Source organism: Lycium barbarum, chromosome 10 (assembly GCF_019175385.1).
Source record: "Lycium barbarum isolate Lr01 chromosome 10, ASM1917538v2, whole genome shotgun sequence".
NCBI lineage: Eukaryota > Viridiplantae > Streptophyta > Magnoliopsida > Solanales > Solanaceae > Lycium > Lycium barbarum.
In genome coordinates this window covers 12,796,524-12,822,067 of record NC_083346.1, presented here as the reverse complement: position 1 = coordinate 12,822,067, position 25,544 = coordinate 12,796,524, and the positions used below count along the sequence as shown (strand labels likewise).

The following is a 25,544-nucleotide window of genomic DNA, read 5'->3' as shown; positions in this document are numbered from 1 at the left end:
ATATTCCGCTTGCATGCCAACACATTCATATTTCAGAATTCTCGAGTTCGATCATAATACCCAGTGTCATCACAATTTGACACTGGGACAATATTTTGCAAAGATTCGCACCAATCGGGATTCGTTAATCATAAAGTGTCGCAGTTATCCCGGAACTACACACGGCCCGATTCTCGTGCAACCCGAGATATGTAGGCAACTCGGAGACCGGAGTTCGGCCATAATCCTCTCAAATTTTCTTTACTCTTAGTCTCCCGAAATTCTTTTAGTCGGGACAAAAGGGGCTACTAAATCAACGTCTTTGCCCGAAAATGCTTTCATCATTACCGGCCAAAGAGGGACAAGTTGTTGACACCCCATTTTGTCCCGCCTTTCTTTCAAAATATATATTTGCGCTTCTAATATTTTTGACAACTTAAGAATAGTTATTATTATTATTATTATTATTATTATTATTTCATTATATTGTCACCGCATAATTATAATCGTCAGGATCACTTTTAACATCTAACGCATCGCGGTCATTTTTTCATGCAATTAAACAATTGCATTTACTTAGTAATAAACATATTTTATAGTAAGTAACATTTTAGCACACGTTAATATATAATTAATTGAAAAAGTCCTTTTATTTAAATTTAGAACCCAGATCCGAGCCCAATCAACTAAATGTTTCGGACCAGCCCATAAGAAATCATCCACATCCAGCCCACTACCCTTGTCATGACCCGGCCCATATCTTTTATCACCCAAAACCTAATTCCTGATACCCACCTTTAGCCGCGCCTCCCCTATTCCTCTCTTTCCTCCATTTTTAGCAAAATCCTTACCTTGCTTTAGCCATGGACAGAGGTCGTCCGTTCCTTTTCAGTGCAAATTTTGGATGGTTCCGCAACCAAACGAACCCGAAGTCTACAGTTTATCAACGTTTGTTCCCTTTCGACCTCTATGCACGCGAAAGCCATTTTCGGCTAAAAATACAGCAAGTTTTTTGCATCATCAGCATTTGTTCCTCCATTTTGGCAAAGCTTTTTATGGTTTTTGTTTGTTTCCCTTAAGCCTGAACGGTAGTCTCTGACTTTCAATTTTCTTTTGAGGTTTCCCTCCTTTGCCAAGGAAAAGATTCGAATCTTTTCAAAAAAGATGCGGATTTGAAATTAATTTGAACGAATGTCATTTTTGTGGAGAGGTGAGATATCACTCTAGGAACCCTAATCGGGGGGCTATAAATACGAATGTTTTGGAACCGTAGAGAGGGGTTTTTGTTTTTTTTTAGCCGCCTCAATCCCCTGAAAATATTAATCTTCAATCTCACTGCTTCTTAATATCGATTTGAAATACCAAATCAATTTTAGTTATTCTCTTTTGCCCCTGTTCCTGTTTCGAATCCAAGTGCATGCAAACTCGGAGATCGTAGTGTTTCGAGTGTATATCGAAGATTCGATGTGCCATTATACGTCATTCCATTGCTCTTTAATTAATTAAACGAGTCTATTCCCAAAATGAAGTACACAAATATCTTTAAGCTTTATTACATGCCAAATAAGAAAAAAATATTCCTAATTAAAATAAGCTAAGTTCAATTCTTCATTGCGTCCAAGCTTCTTTCTCTATTAATAATGTGCGCCAAGGCATTTTTTCTACCCAAACTTGCGATCTTCATGGCTATCTGCATCACAAAAAGGCTAGTCAAACCCGCCCTCCTAAAGTTTAATTAATTTAAAGCAGATGATCCATATTTTGGCACAATATATCTTCAAATAATGTACACATAATATGATAGGCGTCGCTCGAGGTCATAAACCCTCTTGGACATTCTGGGTAAGGTTGACTAATGGACTCAATATACCTTGGGTATTAAGCCTCCTAGGTTTGTGTGATGCGTGTCCTTAACGAGGGTTTTGCTTTAGCTCTATCTTAGGCTGATTAGGAGTTGGTTTCCTATGACACAAAGCTCCCCCAAGCGGACAACTTGGGAGTGGAAAGTCCGTGGCTGTCAACTGCATGGCCGATCGGCTAAATCCACAAGATCGATCCAGCTAAAGGGTAATTTAGTAGTGCACGACCGCGAAACCGCTTTAAGTGTGTGAAATTGTGTGAATTTTCCAGGAGTGGAGGAAATATGAACGGAATGCCAATTTAAGGACAACAATAACATAGATAAATTTCACATAAGGAATAAAATAATAAAAACATTTAAAAGCACATAAAAAGCAACAATAAAGGCAAAAATAAAGCAAAACAAACAAAACATCCAACAAATTATTAACCTAAGTCTGTTATGGTTAGAACCTAAATTCCCCAGCAGAGTCGCCAAACTGTTATACCCCATTTAAACGGGTCAAAGTAGAGTACAACATATTGGTGATTCCTATTTTGTTTATTTTAAGGAGTCGCCACCTAATTAATTTTAAAGGTGAATTAGGGCACCTAATTATTAACTAAGGCAAAGCTAAACTAAACCTCCGTTAATGGTCTAACGGAAGGGGTTAGGCATCCTTTAGAATCCATTAATTATGGTTACCGACCAAACTTAGGTTAATTAATTAAGGCCTAAAAATGCAAATATAACATTTTAAATACTTAGGAAAATAGTTTGTAAATATTATCAAGGTTTCAAAAATAGAGAACATAAGGCTGCTATTTAAATTAACTGAGGAAGTAATTTATAGAAAAGACTTTAGCCATGTTATACTAGAAAATGTGCTGGGTTAGTCAATATACCAATATGCCTTTGAAATAATTCCATGGTTAAGTGTCAATTGATTTAAATTGCTCAAATTTATTAAGTGATCAAATAAGGTCAAGAAGGCAATAAGCAAATTAGCTCCTTATTGTTATATGGAAAGTAGTTTTAAAAATATAAATATTCTCTTTTATGAAAATTGGGCTTTGTTGGAAAAGTAAGTATTTAAATTAAATTTGAGGAAAAAGATTCATCTATAGCCATTACTAGGAATGATCATTTAATGCTTTTATATAAAATCAACCATAAAACTTAGAACATAAAAAAAGAAACTTATAAAATAACGTTTAGGCTATAATTTGAAATCGGACTTAATTCTTAATTGGATTACTCAACTCATTTTAACTTGTAAAAGAGTAATTAAATTTTGAATTGACAAAATAGGCTAAATTATTAAACTTTTAAATACGTTATTTCGAAAGCAAATTCAAACTCTAAACTACCCATTATCACTAAACTATCCCCCACTAATTTTACTAGAACTCATCTAAACTAGGAAAAAAAAAGAGAAGGTAAATGTTAGTCAAGCAATCAAATATACAAGAAAAACAGAGCAACGGAAATAAAATGTTTAAATGGGCTCGGCCCATTTTAACGTTGTTGCGATCCGTGCTTGCTATTGGGCTTCGGCCCAGAATTCTTTTCTTTTTGCTGCAGACTGGGGCTGACTCAAGAGAGGTCACGTTGTGCTTTCAGCCCAAAACCAAATGCCGAAGAAAACGCGTCCTTTGGACTCGTACGCGATGGTCATGCATAAAAAAACGAAAGAAAATGATTAGTATATAATCAATAAATAAGGCTAAACATATATAATGTAAATTCAAAACAGATCAGTGAGTTATATATATTAGGTATATTTGAGTATAGTTATGAGATTCAAATCTCTGGTCATATTTGTCAGACCAGTAATAGCAGTATTAACACTATCTATCTTAACTTTATTCTCAATTTCTTCAGAAAAAGGAATTGTTTTTCCATGCAATGTTTACAGAAAGAACAGTTCGCATAAAGAAAAGATATATAAAGGGAAACGGTAGGGAAATATAGAACTAAGAAATTTAAATTTAGTTAATTCGACGCACTATCAAATGCATATCTTTTCCTACTAATTATTAAAGCACCCATGTCCAATTGTTGAGGAATAAGTCGAGCAGGAGTTTTGCACACAAGGCAATCTTCAACCATTTGGGCCAAACACAAGACATAAACCAAATATATACTAACAAAAAGCAAGATCTGATAACTGATATTGGAAAAAGCAAAGTTTTCATTCATTCATGACAAGTCAAACCAAAAAAAAGCCCAAGATTCCTCAAAGAAAACACGATTCCTCTCTGGTTATTGCATTACAGAGAAAGGTGCACACTACATTAAGATTTCCACCATATAAAGGCACCAAATAAATTAACAACTTGTATCGAAAAACTAACTTCGTATAAATGTCTAATCCGAAAATGAAATCATCCTCTAAGTTCGAGATGTCTAAACGTGAAGGAAACACGAATCCAATTTTCTAGCAGTCTCCAAGTAAACCAAACACCATTTTACGTTATTTTTATTATATCCAAACTAAACAAAAATTACATCTTTGACGCAAACTTTGTAAAAATAGGCGGGGCATTTTTTTATCAGAGAGAAAAAGAAATAGAACAGAGAAAGGGGACGGATATATAAATGTGTAAGCAAGGGTTGGCTCATGAGCTATGAATATTTGGCCTTTCTAGGAACGATTGAAGAAGGTCATTACGCAAAACAAGTTTCAACACAAGGCTATCAAACAGTGCAGCAGAGATGTCTTAGCTCACTCAATTTTTCGACCATAAATGCTTCTTGGAAATCATTTTTTTCTGATAAAATAAACTTCTCACCCATGTCGTTGAGGATGCTTTCATAATTATCCACAAACCAATTATTAATTAATACAAGTAAGAACTTTCAACTAAGTAAATGAGAAAACAGCGAAGTATTAGCTTTATCAATATAGTTTAAGCAGACAAAACAGTAAACTACAGCATTTGAAAGTTAGCAATAGAACACCCTTCAACAATTTCAGCTTCGACACAGTATACACAAGTTTCAACACAACATTTGGGAAAAAGGATTCAAGATGGGGTCTCTTTTTTTCCTTTTCAGGTTTCTTGGGTTGGCTTTTAGGTCTAGTTTGTGTCCTTGCGTTAGTTGGACCAGATCTGCTCAACTTTAGCAAACTTAAGGGATGATATGTACGCGGGTACATATTTGGATGACAATAGACTTATTCCAAACATAAAGGACAATTTTGGGTTAAGAACACATTAAACCATAATAAACATCAACTTCTAAACTTCATCAGACCAATCATAACATTACATCCACCATAATAATAGACTAACAGAACCAATACTCAAGCAAATAATAGTCTAAACTAGACTAACACATACTTTGCAATCAGATTCAAAATCAACATATCTGAACTCTACTATAGATCATTCAACTAACACAAGACACATGCTTAACATGGACAAATTACACAATGCTTTCGGACATATTTAAACTAACAGGGTAGAGTAACAACTAATCATGCTTGACATGATAGGCTATAACACATAAGATGTACAATACTAAATTAACCTAACATACTAAATCATGTTTAACTACTAAACAAAACTAAGACAGAGGCATTCTTATCTAATCATACTAGCACATAAACGTGCGTTAATCACAAGAACCACAAACTGAATTAACACAATAACATGCTAAATCATACAAACCATAAACAAAACTAGTACATAATAACTAAGAAACTGACAAATGCAAAATAAAAGAGAAAAAGGGGGATTAACGGACCTTCTTCGGGTGCAGCGAAATGGGGCTTCGAATCTCCGATATACACTCGAAACACTACGATCTCCGAGTTTGCATGCACTAGGATTCGAAACAGGAACAGGGGCAAAAGAGAATAACTAAAATTGATTTGGTATTTCAGATCGATATTAAGAAGCAGTGAGATTGAAGATTAATATTTTCAGGGGATTGAGGCAGCTAAAAAAAAACCCTCTCTAGGGTTCCAAAACATTCGTATTTATAGCCCCCCGATTAGGGTTCCTAGAGTGATATCTCACCTCTCCACAAAAATGACATTCGTTCAAATTAATTTCAAATCCGCATCTTTTTTGAAAAGATTCGAATCTTTTCCTTGGCAAAGGAGGGAAACCTCAAAAGAAAATTGAAAGTCAGAGACTACCGTTCAGGATTAAGGGAAACAAACAAAAACCATAAAAAGCTTTGCCAAAATGGAGGAACAAATGCTGATGATGCAAAAAACTTGTTGTATTTTTAGCCGAAAATGGCTTTCGCGTGCATAGAGGTCGAAAGGGAACAAACGTTGATAAACTGTAGACTTCAGGTTCGTTTGGTTGCAAAACCATCCAAAATTTGCACTGAAAAGGAACGGACGACCTTTGTCCATGGCTAAAGCAAGGTAAGTTTTTGCTAAAAATGGAGGAAAGAGAGGAATAGGGGAGGCGCGGCTAAAGGTGGGTATCAGGAATTAGGTTTTGGGTGATAAAATAAAGATGTGGGCCGGGTCATGACAAGGGTAGTGGGCTGGATGTGGATGATTTCTTATGGGCTGGTCCGAAACATTTAGTTGATTGGGGTCGGATCTGGGTTCTAAATTTAAATAAAAGGCCTTTTTCAATTAATTATATATTAACGTGTGCTAAAATGTTACTTACTATAAAATATATTTATTACTAAAATAAAATTATACGATATCGTGATAGCCGTGAGATAATATTTTAGAGTTTAACCGTAAGTAAAATCTATTGTTTAATTGCATGAAAAATGAACCCGATGCGTAAGATGTTAAAAGTGATCCTGACGATTATAATTATGCGGTGACAATATAATGAAATAATAGTAATAAAATAACTATTCTTAAGTTGTCAAAAATATTAGAAGCGCAAATAAATATTTTGAAAGAAAGGCGGGACAAAATGGGGTGTCAACAACTTGTCCCTCTTTGGCCGGTAATGATGAAAGCATTTTCGGGAAAAGACGTTGACTTAGTAGCCAATTTTGTCCCGACTAAAAGAATTTCGGGAGACTAAGGGTAAAGAAAATTTGAGAGGATTATGGCCGAACTCCGGTCTCCGAGTTGCCTACATATCTCGGGTTGCACGAGAATCAGGCCATGTGTAGTTCCGGGATAACTGCGACACTTTATGATTAACGAATCCCGATTGGTGAGAATCTTTGCAAAATATTGTCTCAGTGTCGAATTGTGATGACACTGGGTATTATGATCGAACTCGAGAATTCTGAAATATGAATGTGTTGGCATGCAAGCGGAATATTTGGGGTTGGGGACGAGTGTTCGAGGTAGATCCCTGACCCTTGTCGGGAAGTCTGATTATCTTTCCCAACAAATTGCCCCAGTTCGCTGCCGAAGAAATAGTTCCACGTTGCGCTAAAGCTCCTGCGAAACTTAAACTAGATAAAATAGTCAGTAAAAATAAATATCGAAAGTAAAGCGATGTAAAATAAACCCATAAAAAACCTGCAATGATTTAATAAAATGATAGCCTTAGCTGAGGCTAATGCGAATGAGGTTCTAGGCCGATGATTCATGAGAATGATGCCTTTGGCGATGATTAATGAAAATGAGGCCTCAAACCGGATATGAATATGGGCTATTTAAGCAGAATGATTTATGAGAAATGAGGCTTTCTACGTCGGCATAATGCGATGCGTTTGCAGGGCATTTTAAAGTAATAGTGCAATGCATATGCGGTGCGTTTACGAGCATTGATGTAGTGCGTTTGCAGGGCATTTGAAAGTAATAATGCAATGCATGTGCGGTGCGTTTGCGAGCATTGATGCAGTGCATTTGCAGAGCATTTGAAAGTAATAATGCAATGTATGTGTGGTGCGTTTGCGAGCATTGATGCAGTGCGTTTGCAGGGCATTTGAAAGTAATAATGCAATGCATGTGTGGTGCGTTTACGAGCATTGATGCAGTGCGTTTGCAGGGCATTTGAAAGTAATAATGCAATGCATGTGCAGTGCGTTTGAGAGCATTGATGCAGTGCGTTTGCAGGGCACTTAAAAGTAATAATGCAATGCATGTGCGGTGCGTTTGAGAGCATCTATGTAGTGCGTTTGCAGGGCACTTAAAAGTAATAATGCAATACATGCGCAGTGCGTTTGAGAGCATTGATGCAGTGCGTTTGCAGGGCATCTGAAGGTAACAATGCAATGCATGTGCGGTGCGGGGCATTTGAAAGTAATAGGGCAATGCATGTGCGGTGCGTTTGAGAGCATTGATGCTGTGCGTTTGCAGGGTATTTGAAAGTAATAATGCAATACATGTGCAGTGCGTTTGAAAGCATTTATGCAGTGCGTTTGCAGGGCATTTGAAAGTAATAATGCAATACATGTGTAGTGCGTTTGAAGTCAATTATGAGTGCATTTTGAAAGCAATGGTGCATGTGCGAGATTCGTATGAAATATTTGAGATAAAAGTAGTACTAGTGCGAGATTAGTACAAAGTATTTGAGATAAAAGTTATGCAAGTGCGAGATCAGTTCAAAATATTTGAGATAAAAGTAGTACTAGTGCGAGATTAGTACAAAATATTATTCGAGGTAAAAGTAGTGCAAGTGCAACATCAGTGCGCTTTTGTAAAACTTAATATGTCCAATTTTAAGGCGGACATGCCCCAAATAAATTAATCAAGTCCTATTATAAGGTGGACGAACCCAAATAAAATGATTAAGTCCTATTGTAAGGTGGCCAAACCTAATAATATTGCGTCCAGTTTTAAGGTGGACAAACTAGATACAATAATTAAGTCCTATTATAAGGTGGACAAACCTAAATAATCAAGTCCTATTTTAAGGTGGACAAACCCAAATAATCAGGTCCTATTTTAAGGTGGACAAACCCAAATAATCAAGTCCTATTTTAAGGTGGACAGACCTAAGATGTTCAATTAAAGGCGAACGAGCCTAAAATGTTCAATTGAAGGCGGACGAGCCTAAAATGTTCAATTGAAGGCGGACGAGCCTAAAATGTTCAATTAAAGGCGAACAAACCTAAAATGTCCAATTAAAGGCGGACAAGCCAAAATGTTCAATTAAAGGCGAACAAACCTAAAATGTACAATTAAAGGTGGACAAGCCTATATGCAGTGCTTGATTTATAATTATTAAAAAAACTGGTGCGGAGTGAAGAGTTTGATGCGATGCTTGATTTGTAGTAGTGAATATCCATGATGCAGTGAGGAGAGCTTGTGCATTGCCTAGTTTGATCCTATTATTAAAGGCGGACGAGCCTACAATGTCCAATTAATGGCGGACGAGCCTACAATGTCCAATTAAAGACAGACAAGTCTAAAATGTCCAATTAAAAGACGGACGAGTCTAAAATGTCCTATTAAAGGCGGACGAGCCTAAAGTGTCCTATTAAAGGCGGACTAGCCTAAATGCGGTGCTTGATTTATGATTACTAAAATTGGTGCGGAGGGAAGAGCTTGATGCGATGCTTGATTTGTAGTAGCGAACATTCATATGCGGTGAGACGAGCTTGACGCAGTGCGTAACTTGCAGCAGCAAATATTCATGATGCAGTGCCAGTGATTTGGGGATCTTTTGCCCTGCCAAAATTTACATCTAATAAGTTCCTGCACTCAAAGAAATTTGTGAGTTTCAAATTTAATCAGTATTAAGTTGGCTTTGCCCTTTGCTTTATCTGAATCTTGCAATTGCCGACTTGATACTGTGCGATATCCTTCAAGAATAGCTAAAATATGCCCCTGCATTACTCAAAGAAAATTTGTTAGTGTAAAATAAAACGGTTGCCTTGCATTGAACACTGAAGCTTTGGCGTTGAATCTGCATTTCTCGTGGTGTTGGCATTGCAACAATCTGGTGACGCTAATATATTGCTCGGGATTTCGATTCATGCTTTTGTCAAATAATGATAGGCCATATGCAAAGCTGCCCCAGTGTTGCTTTGTGGGGAAAATGGAATTTTTCACTATATTAAGACCGTGTCCAAGAATGGACTGCCTACTTATCCCGAAGGAATCAGGTCAAAAGTAGTTCATACAAAGCTTTAGCAAAATTACAAGAAAGAAAGGTGATCATAAGGCGAGTGGGTAGCGAATGCTAGTGATGATAAATCCTTTCAATCATCTTACTTGGTTCCACGCTTCCTCTTCAAATGTCTCGGTGCCAATTTTGATGGATTACCGGCAACAATAATTGCATTTGCAACTGGAGGGCCATCATTGTCGTACAATTTAGTTTGTTGCACACTTATCTTCTCCTTTTCAATCATGTTCTGAATCTTATGCTTAAGTGCTGGGCAATCTTCTGTGTCATGACCTGGAATATTAGAGTGGTAAGCACAACTTTTGGACCAATCAAAATCTGGCGGTAGGCTTTTAGGGATCTATCCTTTCTTTGGCTTCAGAAGTCCCTTGGCTTTCAATCTGTCAAATATGCTGGTTAATGACTCTTTAAGAGGAGTAAAAGTGCGGAATTTTACGTGCTCTGACTGTCGTAAGCTAGAATGTGCTTGATCGGGTTGATATTGAAAGCCTCGTTGGTGAAGAGATACATGATCACGCGAAACTTGATGGTTCTGTCGTGATTGCGGCTGATATGTAGACCTGACAGCTGAGTCGGTTTCTCTCCTTTTGCCTTGCAAGTTGTTGAATGTCTCAGCTTGAAAAGTTGCTTGTACTGATGAAGTGTCAACAATTCTTCCTGCTCGAATGCCCGCTTCTACTTGCTTTCCAGCTTGAATTAGATCAGAAAATTCACGTAACTGCGTGCATAACAACTTTTCATAATGGATGCCTTTTTGCATTTGGATGAAAGTTGAAATCAACTCATTCTCGGGCAATGGAGGGCATATTTTTGAAGCTTCCAATCTCCATCGGATGGCATCCAAAATTTGCGGTACATTTAGGTAAACTGTAGACTTCGGGTTCGTTTGGTTGCGGAACCATCCAAAATTTGCACTGAAAAGGAACGGACGACCTCTGTCCATGGCTAAAGCAAGGTAAGGTTTTTGCTAAAAATGGAGGAAAGAGAGGAACAGGGGAGGCGCGGCTAAAGGTGGGTATCAGGAATTAGGTTTTGGGTGATAAAAGAAAGATGTGGGCCGGGTCATGACAAGGGTAGTGGGCTGGATGTGGATGATTTCTTATGGGCTGGTCCGAAACATTTAGTTTATTGGGCTCGGATCTGGGTTCTAAACTTAAATAAAAGGCCTTTTTTCAATTAATTATGTATTAACGTGTGCTAAAATGTTACTTACTATAAAATATATTTATTACTAAAATAAAATTATACGATATCGTGATAGCCGTGCGATAATATTTTAGAGTTTAACCGTAAGTAAATGCAATTGTTTAATTGCATGAAAAAATGAACGCGATGCGTAAGATGTTAAAAGTGATCCTGACGATTATAATTATGCGGTGGCAATATAATGAAATAATAATAATAATAATAATAATAATAATAATAATAATAATAATAATAATAATAATAATAATAATAATAATAAAATAGCTATTCTTAAGTTGTCAAAAGTATTAGAAGCGCAAATAAATATTTTGGAAGAAAGGCGAGACAAAATGGGGTGTCAACAATGGCCCCTTGAACTTGTCATTAATTTCCACTTTGACACACTAACTAAAACTTGTTCCTATTAGACACTCTAACCTAAATTGATGTGTATCATTAAACCCCTTGTCACTAACCGGCACAAAAGCTATCAGGCGTGAACTTCAGATGCGCTAATGTGGCAAAAATAATAAATAAAAAGGCGCCACGTGGCTTTTGAGGTAAAAAAAAAGCATTTCCTCACTATTTTCCGGCGAATTCTTACATCCTTGGCCGTGGAACAAAATATATTTACGTCAGCGAGGGTTGTTCGATGGTGGAAATTCTTTGTCCCCCATTCTATTCTCATATACTAGTACAATTTTAGAAATTTTAAAGTTGAGGTCAATTTAATGATGAGTATGGGGATAATTTATTCTACGGAAAAGGGTCAGATATACCCCTGTACTATTGGAAAGGGTCAAATATACCCCTCGTTATACTTTTGATCCAAATATACCCCTATTGTTATACTTTGGGCACAAATATACCCGTCCACTGCTAAAGTTGATCAAAATAAACACGTGGCATTGACATTTGGTGAGGTGGACGCCACGTGGCATGCCACCTCACACCACCAACTCACATCTTCACTACCACAAACTATCTTCACCGTCTCCGCCGGCGCTACCACCCTTCTTCGCCATACAATGACAACCAAATAAGCTACTCTAATTTTCCGTTAAATTTTAAAACCAAATAAAATATCATTTTTTAAGTTAAAAGCATCTAAAAGACTTGTTAAAATTATCTTTTTGACTATTCAACACGAAAAAGAACAACTAGTATTTCAATTTTAAAATAATACAGTAATAGCAACGTTCTTTTGGGAACAATCCGAATATTAGTTGTAACTTGTTGGCTACTCAATTAAGTAAGCACTCCATTTTCTCTGTTCAACGGTTTACTATTAATATTCGCTGTATCAAAAGTTTGTTCTTTTTTCTCTCTTTAAGAACAATCGAGTTTACTGTATAATAGAAAACTGAACGGACAAAAGAGATGGGTTAACGGCGGCACTGGCGGTTGTTATTGCATGACGGAGATGGTGAAGATAGTTCGTGGCAGTGAAGATGTGGGTTGGGGGTGTGAGGTGGCGTGCCACGTGGCGTCCACCTCACCAAAATGTTAGATTATTTTCCATGTTTGATTTTTTTTCAGATTAACAAGAACTTTCACGATGTAAATGTTTGAACTAATTCTGTACAAAGTCCTTTCTCACTTGATGAAGATGTTTTCATTCATCGTCATTGATGAGTCATCAAGACAACTGAAAATGCTCTTCAAATAGTATAGGATAGCCGTTCATGTATCGGATCTTGATGCTTGATTGCTTGCTCCATAATTTGAGATGATCCCTCTGATATATAACCAAAGAGCAAGGTTATACGTGATTGAAATGGACCTTCTTCCAGTTAGATCGAGAAACGAAGGAGGATCAGAAAGACCCCGAGTAAGTTTTCAGATAATAGGATAGGTATAGGATAGGTAATAACCTTTTGTCACGAATTCTAAGTAGAAGAAGACCAGAAGAAAACCAACAATTAGATGATGTAACAGACATAGATAGAGATATACAAAATTTTCAGCAAAATCAATTAAGACTACTTAATCCAAAGATTCTATATAACATAGGACATTTCTCAAGCACAACACAGTTATATAGATCTACATTATAGAGAAGAACAATTATTAGCTATAGGAGATAGTGTTACAACGATAAACTTGATTAATTCAGAATCGCTAAGACAAATAAAAAATACTAGATGAAGTTTAATGCATATGGGATTAATTGTAATAGGACTTGAAAGATTAACTAGAAAGAATCTAGGAACCAAGGTATTAGTGGTAATTTATGATGATAGGTGGTCAGATCTAAAGAAGTCAATAATAGGATTAACAGAAGTAGATATGACAAATAATGGAGGAATTTTTTATATTAGCCCAGACTTTATGATAAACTTAGTAGAATTTGAAAAACATATTAAGATAGGAAAACAGACTAAAGGATATGAAAAAATGAGTAATGAAAATAGTTTATTAATGTGTGTAGTATTTTTAGGAAAGATGGCAAATAATAGTAATACTAAATTCAAATTAAAGTAGACGATGTAGTAGAAGTTATGGGAAATAGAGGAATAAAATTAGTAGAACCCATAAAGATAAACCCTGAAGAATATGCAGGATTAGAATGGAATTTAGAGGACTTTAATAAGAAAAAGATATTAAAACCAGAATCTCATTTAATGTATACCAATTCTAGAGGAGAGACTTCTATAAGATTCACAGACTATAACTATACTACTCATCGAGACTCAGAGGAAGAAAACACCATAGAAGAAACTGAATCTGAATGCATGAATATAGAAATAATACAAGACGATTTCAAAGTAGACATAGCCTTAGAAAGAGCGAAAGAAATTTATAAAAAAGATAAAAATAATAATTTCAAAGGTAAAGGATGTAAATTAGGAAATCTAACATTAGAAGAAACTATGGAACATTTAAAAAAATGTGAACATAGAACAGATAATTGAGGATACAGAGTAGAGAGTATTTCACAAAAGAAATCAGACAATTTTGATAAAATTTTAGCTGAAATACAAGAAAGTGATGAAGAAATAGAATTAGGTTGTTTTAATTACATATTCTGGATTTATTATGTCTAATCTACATACAACCTTATTATTTTCCCAATGTTTTAAAGTTTTTTCTCCTATTATTTCTATTTCATCTAATATTTTTACTATATTCTCTAGATCTCTTTGGTTCTTTATTACTCCTATCTTTTCCATTCCGGTTTTGAAATTATATAATTTTATTTCTATATCTATCAAAGCATAGTCTTTGTCTAGTAGATCTTCATTGTCTAATATATAATAGATCTTCATTGTCTAATATATCTTTTTCTTCATTTTCTTCTAGAATTAAATTCTTTGATTATGTTTTTCCTTTACAGCATGTGTTATTTTCTTCACAGTCTTTACAGTAACTATCTTTTTTCTTTTGCAGGTTTATCTGGTTTGTAGTCTGGATTTTGTTATGTTTTATTCTAGTTTCAGCTTTCATAGTTTGTACTGGTGTATGAGTGATATTTTTTAAGAATATCACTCCATCTCTTGTAATCATACAGCTACCATTATTATGTAACATGAAATCTTATCCTATGACAAAGTCAACATTTATATTTAAATCTCTTACCCATATTTTATCCATTTTGTAGCTAGGCTTGTAAAATTCTGAACATGTATTTACAAAGCTAATGTATGTTTTATGAACATAATGTGTATATATATATATATTATGTGTTCCATCCATTTGCACGACTGCAACTGGTTTTTCTAGAATTTTTTTTAAGTTTGGTGGGACTGCTCTTTTATTTATTATACACTTTGTGCATCCCGAATCTACTAATGCTAATGTTTCTATTTCGTAGTCGTCTCTTTTTATTCTTGCAAGTATCTTTATTGTTCCTAATTTCTTATCCTTATTACACACTAGTGCTTCGTAGTCTTCTCAGACGCCTATAAATAGAGACCATTGGTGAAGAAGAGAATCATCATCAACAACACATACAAGCACCAAACTCCAAGAAATCCATATTCCCCTTCTCTTTCATCAAATGCCTCACATCCTTTCCCTTCTCTCTTTAACCTTTGTAATATAAACTTCTACTGTAAAATAGTACTAGTTTTTCAATAATCCTCCCAGTGTGAGAAGTAGTTTTTGGGGTTCCCCGAAAGGAAAACCTTTCTCTGTCTTTAAGTCACGTAAATTTTTATAACTATGTTTCTGTATTGCTCTCCCAGTTATGTACATTATTATTAATGGTAAATCTGTTATATAAATCTATGTTTAAGTAATTTCTTGTTATTATGAATCTGTTACTCTTAGTATATGGTTATTCTCTTAATTTCTTAATAAACTCGATGAATTAACATGTAAATTTCTAGGTGTTATATCTATCTATATATATATATATATATATATATATATATATATATATATTTGCATTTTCACTCATTCTTTTCATTTAAAAAATTAAAACTCTAGATTCATTATTACAGGGAAACAATCGGTTATTGAAATGCTACAACCGTAACTGAAATACTATTTGCAGATGACCTTCAATGCCTTGTACACATTCTTCAATATCACATACATCATAAGTATCCCATGAATGTCATATTTCTGTTATATCATAATGATTTAATAACGTGGTTTTCAGTTACTAAACTCTTTGGAAGAATCAAACTTATTTTGTCCAATCTCACATCTATATAAAGGTTTTCCCATTAACATCAACCGATTAACCAGATGGTTTGGAGTTTCCCCCCAGAAAAATGAATGATAATGGAGTTAAAAGAAAGTTTTGGAAGGTTCGATGACATGAAGTTACATGAAATAAAAGCAAGAATGCATATTGTGGAGGGTTACTGAGGCGGTGGACGAAGGCAGAGAGAAGTTTGAACAACTGAGGCGTGGAAGATCCGTTAATTTGATTCTATTGAGGTCTTTACAATTGAAGAACAAATTACTCAAGGAAGAACGGAATCTGCAGGAAATTGAAAATAGAGAATCGAAATGTGAAGGTAGAGGAGCAAATCGAGGCGGAGGATACCAAGGAAGCATCTGAAGATGTTTGTACTTTTTTCTCAAAGAAGTGATTCACTGTTTATAATTCAATTTCATAATAAATCATTTGAAACGTATAAGTGCACTTAAATTTCATGTTGAAAGTGCCTTTGTAGGTTTGAGGAGTAACTTTGAGTTTTTTATTTGACAATTGTGCAGCACTGTACTCATGCAAAAAAAAATATTGAAGTATGAACAACCAAAAAATGTGGATCATAAAAAAGGAGAGTACATGAATATAGTGTTCCATTATTTCATTTACCAATTTGGGTTCATTAATTTCAGGACCAGAAACTGTACTTTCAATATGCATGCTTTTGTAATTTGCAGCAAGCATGCACTGCTCTTTCAGTAGATCAATTAAATTTCATTACCTAACAATTCAGTTGATATTCTATATCTTTGTCTGTCCCATAGTTTAACACCATTTCCTTGATGTCTATGTTGTCCATTGTTCGCAGACTAATGACCTCTTCAAGGCGAACATTATAATACATTTTTATGCTTTACTCAAGAGTTACCGCAACTTTAATCACATAGATGGGTTGTTTTCACTCCTTTTTTTTTTTTTTTTTTGTTTCCGACCTTGTGTCAGCCTGTCAGGTACCCATTTTGGGGTCCGACTAATCCGGATTCATGCTAGACTTTAGCGATAATAGATGGTCAATAAGTTATGCCTACTACTCCACCCATAACATTTTGGAGTGTCGCAATTGCTGCTGATGCTAGTGAAAGCACGAGTGTTATGTTTTTTGCTGTTAAAATTGGTTTGTCAAACCTGAAACTCTGCTAGGAAATGGAAAGACTTACTGGCACAAAGTGTCTTTTAGAGACACATCTATGTAAATTGTTTTGACTTAGTGGATTTAACATGGTATATATCTGTCCGTTTATTGCTTGAGATCGACAGTGTATTTGATAACTTATCTTGGTATTGCCAACTGAATTCAAAGCTAGAAATTCTGATGTTTTGCATGCTAATATTAATTTTCTTCTTCTTAAAGCTAGTGCTTATCTATTAAAAAAGAAGAAGGAACCATGAGGGGTTTGAACCATAAGAGTGCAACACATGATGTTTGGGTAGGCACCTGACACGGGTTTAGACTTTTCCACAAACAAAAGTATGGTATTTAAGCGGAGAAGGATAGAGAGGCTGACCCATCGATTGAATTTCGAACTGTGTTCCATTAACCCTTAGGAATTTCTCATTTATTAAAAAAATTAAAAGCAAAAAGGAAATTCAGGATCTTTCCCATTTGTTTGACTCCTTTTTTTATTTTTTTTATTTTTCATATGGTGTTGAACATTTACTAGCCTATGACTTTGAAATAAGAAAAGGACAATGCTTAGTTAGTTAATTGAATGGTTCAATAGAGACCCTTTCAGCCTGGGAAGGGCTAGGGAAGAAGAAGTTGTCTGGTTTTCTTCTCCTTTTTTTCTAGTACAGAGTTCTACTATTAAGTATCATTGATCAGATCTTTAAGAAATGCCTTCAAGACTGCAAAAAGTCCCCCCCCCCCCCCCCCCCCTCTCTTAACTGTTTGCTGAGGAAGTCAAAATATGACCTTGTCATAACTTGCTGATATATGTATACTGTAAACTTCATCATGTTGAATATTTCTAAGGGACAATACAAAGGATAACAGAAGGAAAAGAGTGTTAAATTCACGCCACAACATGGGATGAGATGTGTCACAACACTTGATGCCTGCTAACTTGCACAGACCGAACCAATTCAGTCCACTTCGTCCCCACGTATCACATGAAACACCTTGGAACCAAAGCGGGTTTCGTTGTTGTAAAACCAAAAACAGTTCTCTCATAACAAACCACCAAAGAATTCTCCCCAACTAAATCTAAACACTCACACAATCAGAACAAAACATAAAACCAACTAATTTTCTTGATCTAACATAGTCAATACTTGACTAATTAAGCATTGAATGCTGAAAACAACAAAGATATCTTTAAAACATGAAAGTTGTACAATCTGCAGGGGCAGATGTAGTCTTTTGCCTACAGATTCATCTTGAATCCCACCACCGACAAGGAGGATATATATATATAGATGAAAAACCAACTAAAATATCAAGAAATATTAAATCTAAATCCGTACTTTTAACAATACAATAAAAACAATGCTACAACAACATACCCAGTGAAATCCCACAATGTGGGGTCTGCGGAGGGTAAAGTATACGCAGACCTTACCCCTATCTCGAAAGATAGGGAGGATGTTTCCAAAAAATAAAAAAATGAAAACAATGCTACGAATCTTAAAAATTGAACGCATTAAATTTAAATCCTGGATACACTTCTGATAATTTGGAGAAAGCCTTTGACATCAGGGTGTTGATGTTGCTGCTTTGATCTTCTTAATTGTCTTAACATCAGTCTTAAATGACTTAGCAAGTACCAATTCACTAATTCCACTACTGAAAATTGAGGATGGCAATGAAACAGTGCCAGGACTTGCACTACCAAGAGCAGCTACACCAACTGCTGTTTTCTTATGATCAAAATTATACTGATAGTGTTGTAGTCCTTTAGGGAAAAGAAAAATGTCCCCTGCTTTTAGTCTCTGGGTATACAAAACGTCCTTTGTATCGACGAAACCAACCTCTAAAACGCCTTCAAGAAGGAGAAAGAGTCCAGTAGCGCGAGAGTGGTAGTGGGGCGGGTTTACAGAACCCGGAGGGAATTGAAGTACAGCTAGGGACACTCCTTGACCATTAAGAGCTGGAAATTCTGCTTTTGTAGCCTTTGTTGTAGTAACTGTATCAATAGATTTTTGAAATATACCGCGCATCGCGGTATATGTGAAGTAATTGGCATCAACAGAGGTTTGATTTTCTGGGGCAATGAAATCTGAAAGGATGTTAGGATCAGTTGCTATTGTTGTTCTTGATATGGCAATTGTAAAAATTGAAAGTAGGAGCAAGAGGGAAGTTTTAGTGAAATTCCAGGCCATGGTTGATATTTGGGTCAGTTTATTTTAGTGATCAAGAAATGTTTTCTAAGTACACAATTTTTTGATGGTTCGCTTGTTCAATTTATATTGTGGTGTAGCCTGTAGCAGGTAGCACACCCCAAATTTTATATCATTTGGCCGATTGAGATTCCTATGACTAATTCTGTCTTTTCTTTTCAGGACGAAATTAAATATGCAAGTTTTGAAAGCTAAAAGAATCATTCAATTGAGTAGTGTTTACCGAGTAAGCTTCTATGATAGAAAACGTGAATTTTTTTTCTGAGTGGCGGCACAAGATGTGAACTCGGAACATCTGTGTCTCCTCTGATATGTCACCGTCCTCTGATATGTCACCGTCTCATCTAAGAATTGAAATAGTTAGAGAGTACATTTTTACTAAATTCTTTATATTATTATATCTCAACATCTTGGACGTGTAAGCTAACATTTCACAATTAAAAGATTTCAGGGTTTACGTGCACCAAAAAGTAGTACGCTCATTAAATCTACATTATATTAAAGGCAAGAAAACCTTAACTCGAAAGTTTAATTAAGAAAATACCCCGTCCCATTTTGAGAAGGAAATTTAAAATGCTACAGATATCTTCCATCTTCTCTGTTAGCTAAACCGGTACACTCCCTATTACTTCTCCTTCACCAATATTTCTATCTTCTTACATTAGTCATCTTCTTCAAACAATTCATGCGAATGTAGTTTATGGTCAGATTTACGGTATTGTCAGAGTCCCTTCCATCTCACTGTCAAAGTTCGGCCAAATCGTTCTCCCTCAAATTCGAGTTGTAAGTTCACTTCTATTTAACTACTACATAGTAAAGTTCAAATAAGTTCACACTTTCCTCTGCTTTGTTTTCTCACTGATGTATCTATATCATATATCCGTTCCTTATTTAACTGAGATAGGCTCTCTGAAATCTTTCAAAGTTCTAGATTTTTTGGGGTCGAACTGAGTATGAATTTTTGAAATCCCTTACTTTCAATTGTTGCCTTTGTTCTGCTCATTTTGCTATTTTCATTTGTTAATCTAACATCAGTAAGATCTGCAGTATAGCCCAAAACAAGCCAATAATTTTATACTTTGTCCCCTTATTACCCAGGTTTTGTCCCTTATGACGATCTTTCTAAAATTTCTGATTTAAATAAATAGCTAGCATGGTAAGTCCGAATCAAGTAAACCCATTTGTGGGTGTGTTCATTACGAAGAAAAAGCAGGACTTTTGGTTCTTACGTCTTACCGATGATTTGGCGGGACGACAAATGAATCTTGCATTACGGTTTTCTGATTATTGAACAGAAACTTTTCATGCTGAAGCAGAGGAAGAACAATCTGACGACAAACAAACTGGACAAAACTATATACATCATTGAACAACAAGTGAAGGATGACGAATTTCGGACAAATTCTTATATTTGTGAACAAAATATTGAACATTATTATTCTTTTCTACGAAGAGCTAAAAGAACTAAAGGGTTGAGAAGACGTCATACGTGCCGAGACAGAAAAACATTAGGTAGTTGTCGATAGTCATTTAACCAAAAAAAAAAAAAAAAAAAGGACTGTAAAAAAACATAAAAAAAAAACAGTTTACAGGTGCCGAAAGGTGTTAGACCGCTAAAAGTTGTGCAACATATTACACCGTCCAGTCATGAATGCGTTATTGCCTCGAGTGTTTTAATGTGTTATTGTCGTGGTTGTATTAAGCCAATATATGTATTCTGAATGCTACTCTACCACCTTTTAATTGTTTATGTATTTCTTTGTACTTTCTTCACATTATTAATATAGATATTCTTTTGTTATGAACACAATGTGTTAGAAACTCTTTTAATTAAACTCTTTTGCAACTAACTAAGTCGTCCTCCTATTTTACGCAATGGCTGCCACTTCCAATAATTTTTCTTCCAATGATTTTGTACCGAATAGTATTTACCTCATTAGTTTAGGACTGTCCTTATGCTTGCAACAAATCTAATTTTTTCCTTCTAACAGGATATTAACATCGTTCGCTCACAAAATTGGTAATACTCCAATTCTTTCTTATTTCAATGTGTTTACTGCCAGCACAAGTTGCACACGTTTTTCCAAATCCTATAAGAAATGCCTTCAAGACTGCAAAAAGTTTCTCTTTTCCGCCCCTCTTATCTGTTTGCTGAGGAAGTCAAAATATGACCTTGTCAACAACTTGCTGATATATGTATACTGTAAACTTCATCAAGTTGAATATTTCTAAGGGACAATACAAAGGAAAACAGAAGGAAAAGAGGGATACAAAGGAACACAGAAGGAAAAGAGGGTTAAATTCATGCCACAAAATGGGATGAGATGTGTCACAACACTCGATGCCTGCTAACTTGCACAGACCGAACCAATTCAGTGTAGTGACTATCCACTTCGCCCCCACGTATCACATGAAACACCTTGGAACTAAACCAGGTTTTGTTGTTGTAAAACCAAAAACAATTCTCTCATAACAAACCGCCAAAGAATTCTCCCCAACTAAATCAAAACACTCAAACAATCAGAACAAAACATAAAACCAACTAATTTTCTTGATCTAACATAGTCAATACTTGACTAATTAAGCCAGTTGCAGGGAAAGATGTAGTCTTTTGCCTACAGATTCATCTTGAATCCCACCTTCGACAAGCACACACACACACACATATATATATATATGAAAAACCAACTATTATATGAAGAAATATTAAATCTAAATCCATACTTTTAACAGTACAATAAATACAATGGTACGAATCTTAAAAATTGAACGCATTAAATTTAAATCCTGGATACGCCTCAGACAATCTGGAGAAAGCCTTGACATCAGGGTGTTGATGTTGCTGCTTTGATCTTCTTAATTGTCTTAACATCAGTCTTAAATGACTTAGCAAGTACCAATTCACTAATTCCACTACTGAAAATTGAGGATGGCAACGAAACAGTGCCGGGACTTGCACTACCAAGAGCAGCTACACCAACTGCTGTTTTCTTATGATCAAAATTATACTGATAGTGTTGTAGTCCTTTAGGGAAAAGAAAAATGTCCCCTGCTTTTAGTCTTTGAGTATACAAAACATCCTTCGTATCGACGAAACCAACCTCTAAAACGCCTTCAAGAAGGAGAAAGAGTCCAGTAGCGCGAGAGTGGTAGTGGGGTGGGTTTACAGAACCCAGAGGGAATTGAAGTACAGCTAGGGACACTCCTTGACCATTAAGAGCTGGAAATTCTGCTTTTGTAGCCTTTGTTGTAGCAACTGTATCAATAGATTTTTGAAATATACCGCGCATCGCGGTGTATGTGAAGTAATTGGCATCAACAGAGGTTTGATTTTCTGGGGCAATGAAATCTGAAAGGATGCTAGGATCACTTGCTATTGTTGTTCTTGATATGGCAATTGTAAAAATTGAAATTAGGAGCAAGAGGGAAGTTTTAGTGAAATTCCAGGCCATGGTTGATATTTGGGTCAGTTTATTTTAGTGATCAAGAAATGTTTTCTAAGTACACAATTTTTGATGGTTCGCTTGTTCAATTTATATTGTGGTGTAGCCTTTAGCAGGTAGCACACCACAAATTTTATATCATTTGGCCGATTGAGATTCCTATGACTAATTCTGTCTTTTCTTCTCAGGACTAAATTAAATATGCAAATTTTGACAGCTAAAAGAATCATTCAATTGAGCAGTGTTTCCTGTAAGCTTCTATGATTGCACAGGGGCATTTTTTTTTTTAAAGCTTTTTGAGTGGCGGCACAAGATTTGAACTCGGAACAACTCTGTCTCCTCCGATACCATGTCACCGTCTCATCTAAGATTTGAAATAGTTAGAGAGAATACATTCTTACTAAATTCATTTTATAATTATATCTCAACATCTTGGACGTGTGAGCAACGTTTCACTAAATATTATAACTAAACGAAATTAAAAATAACTTACATATTTAAAGTGCGCGAGAAAGTTATTACTAATAGTTGGTATATCTTATTAAATAATTTGTGTTAATTCTCCTACTTATGCGTTTTGAACGATGAATGTTTCAAAAACATAGTTATTTTTTTAATCAACGGCTTAATGAAAGGCATGAATAAATTTTTTGATAAATTTTTATCTTCCTTTTAAATTTCATCATAAAAGTAACTCTGAGAAAACATTTTATTTTGCTATGGATATACATCATTGGAGGTGTAAGTGTAGGATTTTCATAGTAAAAGGGGTATAGGTGTTTGGTTTAAAAGGGTCTATCCGTAACTGAGTCATAGTACGGGGTTTTTTTTTTTTTTCCCCTCCCATTTTTAGGAGGATTTATAGTGTTTTCACACTTCCCCTCCAGTGTGACTCGAACCCAGGACCTACCGGTCGTAGGTGGAGGTGCTTAACCACTGAGCCATTCCTCACTTGTCAGTACGGGGTTGTTTAGTGTAGTTAATCCTATTTTTTTTTTTTTGGAAAATAAGCTAGCTGTCATTGACGTTTTCCCAAAATTTTCTTTGGATGATGTTCATGCTAGTTTTTCTTAAAAAGAAAATTAATTTCAAATGGATTAAATATGCCATGTTGAGTTCTTAATTTTAAATGTTAATATCATTCGTTAGCTCCGCTACACTTGTTGATACATTATGAGCAGTATTGTCGTTATACTTTTGAGTCAATTTAGTGCTATTTAACATAGTGAAGAAAAAAAAGCGACTGAGCTTGTCTGCAATTCCAATGGAAAAAGCTTATTTGAACAGGGTGTTTACACTTAGCTAATGAATACAAGTCATACGTCCTGTGCACTTCTTAAACTTAACCATAGTTAAATGCATTTTTTATTTTTGAGGTTAATGTTTAGTTAGGTGTAAACATCCAGTGCGGGTAAGTATTAGTGGTGGATGGAGATTGTTATTGTTGATTCACGGAAACTCAATAGCTTTTGTTCAAATCTGTATATATATTAAAATATTTACTAAATACTTCAGTCGCCATCTCACTTCGTTCGAGCTGAATTGCATCCACCCACTTTATGGTTAAAATCAAATGCCAACGTGTTGTGTTCAATCATTATTATACATTAAATTGAGATTGTTTCAGAAATCAATAAACTTCAAAATCTCGGATCCGCGTATTTACCAATTCCAACCCCTCGAGGCTTTAGAGTGGGGGTGCTTTTGAGGGCAGATGTTCTTAAAATAGTTAAATGTTTTATAGAAGTATGCTTGTTCCCCCCCACCCCCACCCCCCCTCCTCCTCTAAATACAGGTGCGTCAATTGTCAACTTGTAACCATAAGATTATGCTCATAACCCTTCCTCGATCCATCCCAAAGTACTTGTCATGTTTTCACAGTCGCTCTATTTTGAATTTGACCAATATTTTAAGATATTTTTTCACCATATTGATATGAGAAGAATTGCAACTTCTAATATATTTCTTATATTTTCATCGGTCTACTTACTATATATGCATTTGTACTACAGAGTTTCTCACTGCAAAAATGGACTGGAAAGAAATGCTACTTCTTAGGTGCAAGGATCTTACTATTGTTTGGAGTGATACACCAAAATATTGGAAATGGATTTCATTACCAGAGTCCAGGTTTGCCATTTTTAGCGAAGAGGCTATCCTTTTCTTGAGATATACATAGTAAATATACGCACATTAATAGATATATGACTGCTGTTTTCCCCCTATTGATTGCCGAAGTAGGTTTCCAGAGGTGGCTCAACTCAAAGTTGTTTGGTGGCTTGAAATTTGGGGCACAATAAGGGCCGGGATTCTGTCACCACCGACATTCTACACAGCTTACTTTGCTTACAAGTTTAAAGATGGATATTACGGGTTTGATCATTGAACCTCAGAGATTTCAGTTGGAATTTCTGGTGTTGAATCCAAAAAAACGATTTGCTTTTTTGCAACCAGATGGTGAATGTCAAGATGAGGAGGGTGAAGATTGGACTCTGCCCTTTGATGCGGAGCACGAGGGGCCATTTAATTGGCACGAGGATCCTAGTATCTTGCAGGCTCCTAAACTTAGAGATGATGGATGGTTTGAGTTAGAATTGGGTGAGTTTCTTTGTGAAAAGGAAGATGATTGCATAGAAATGAGAATGCAAGAGGTGCAGGGTCATTTTCCAAAGCGAGGCCTTATTGTTGAAGGAATTGAGCTAAGGCTGATAATTTGTTAATTATTCTACCAATTTACTGTTATTTTTCAATTCACTTTGGTTGACAGTTTAGTTATGCCTCTCGACTTTGTTTTTAAAAAAGTTTATTTTATTGTACAAACCTAATATGGCAGGAACAAATAGTAAATTTTGAACTTTATAATACATATATTTTGAGAGAACCTGTTCATCTCACTACAATCTTTGATGTTCAATAATATCCTAGCTAACATCGCTATCTTTCGAGCACAAAGAAAATAAAACACAAAGAGGTAAAATGGGAAAGAATTGCAAGATCAAACGAGTTTTCTAAATAAGTACTATCATTAATATAGTAGTTGTCATAAATGTTGAATATCCTTTTTTTGGGGG

General features: G+C 35.4%; 3 protein-coding genes across 3 annotated transcripts; 1 reads left to right on the top strand and 2 right to left on the bottom strand.

Moving 5' to 3' along the window:
- Positions 1-18,351: 18,351 nt before the first annotated feature.
- On the bottom strand, positions 18,352-19,071 carry LOC132616232 (putative germin-like protein 9-2). Its single transcript, XM_060330853.1, has one exon. The coding sequence runs from the start codon at positions 19,010-19,012 to the stop codon at positions 18,386-18,388; it is 627 nt and encodes a 208-aa protein (XP_060186836.1). The 5' UTR covers positions 19,013-19,071; the 3' UTR covers positions 18,352-18,385.
- Positions 19,072-21,678: 2,607 nt separating this feature from the next.
- On the bottom strand, positions 21,679-22,510 carry LOC132616134 (putative germin-like protein 9-2). Its single transcript, XM_060330729.1, has one exon. It carries the CDS (start codon positions 22,480-22,482, stop codon positions 21,856-21,858), a length of 627 nt encoding a protein of 208 aa, XP_060186712.1. The 5' UTR covers positions 22,483-22,510; the 3' UTR covers positions 21,679-21,855.
- A 2,219-nt stretch (positions 22,511-24,729) lies between these two features.
- LOC132612737 (F-box protein PP2-B15-like) lies at positions 24,730-25,193 on the top strand. Its single transcript, XM_060326834.1, has one exon. The coding sequence runs from the start codon at positions 24,834-24,836 to the stop codon at positions 25,191-25,193; it is 360 nt and encodes a 119-aa protein (XP_060182817.1). The 5' UTR covers positions 24,730-24,833.
- Positions 25,194-25,544: the final 351 nt, after the last annotated feature.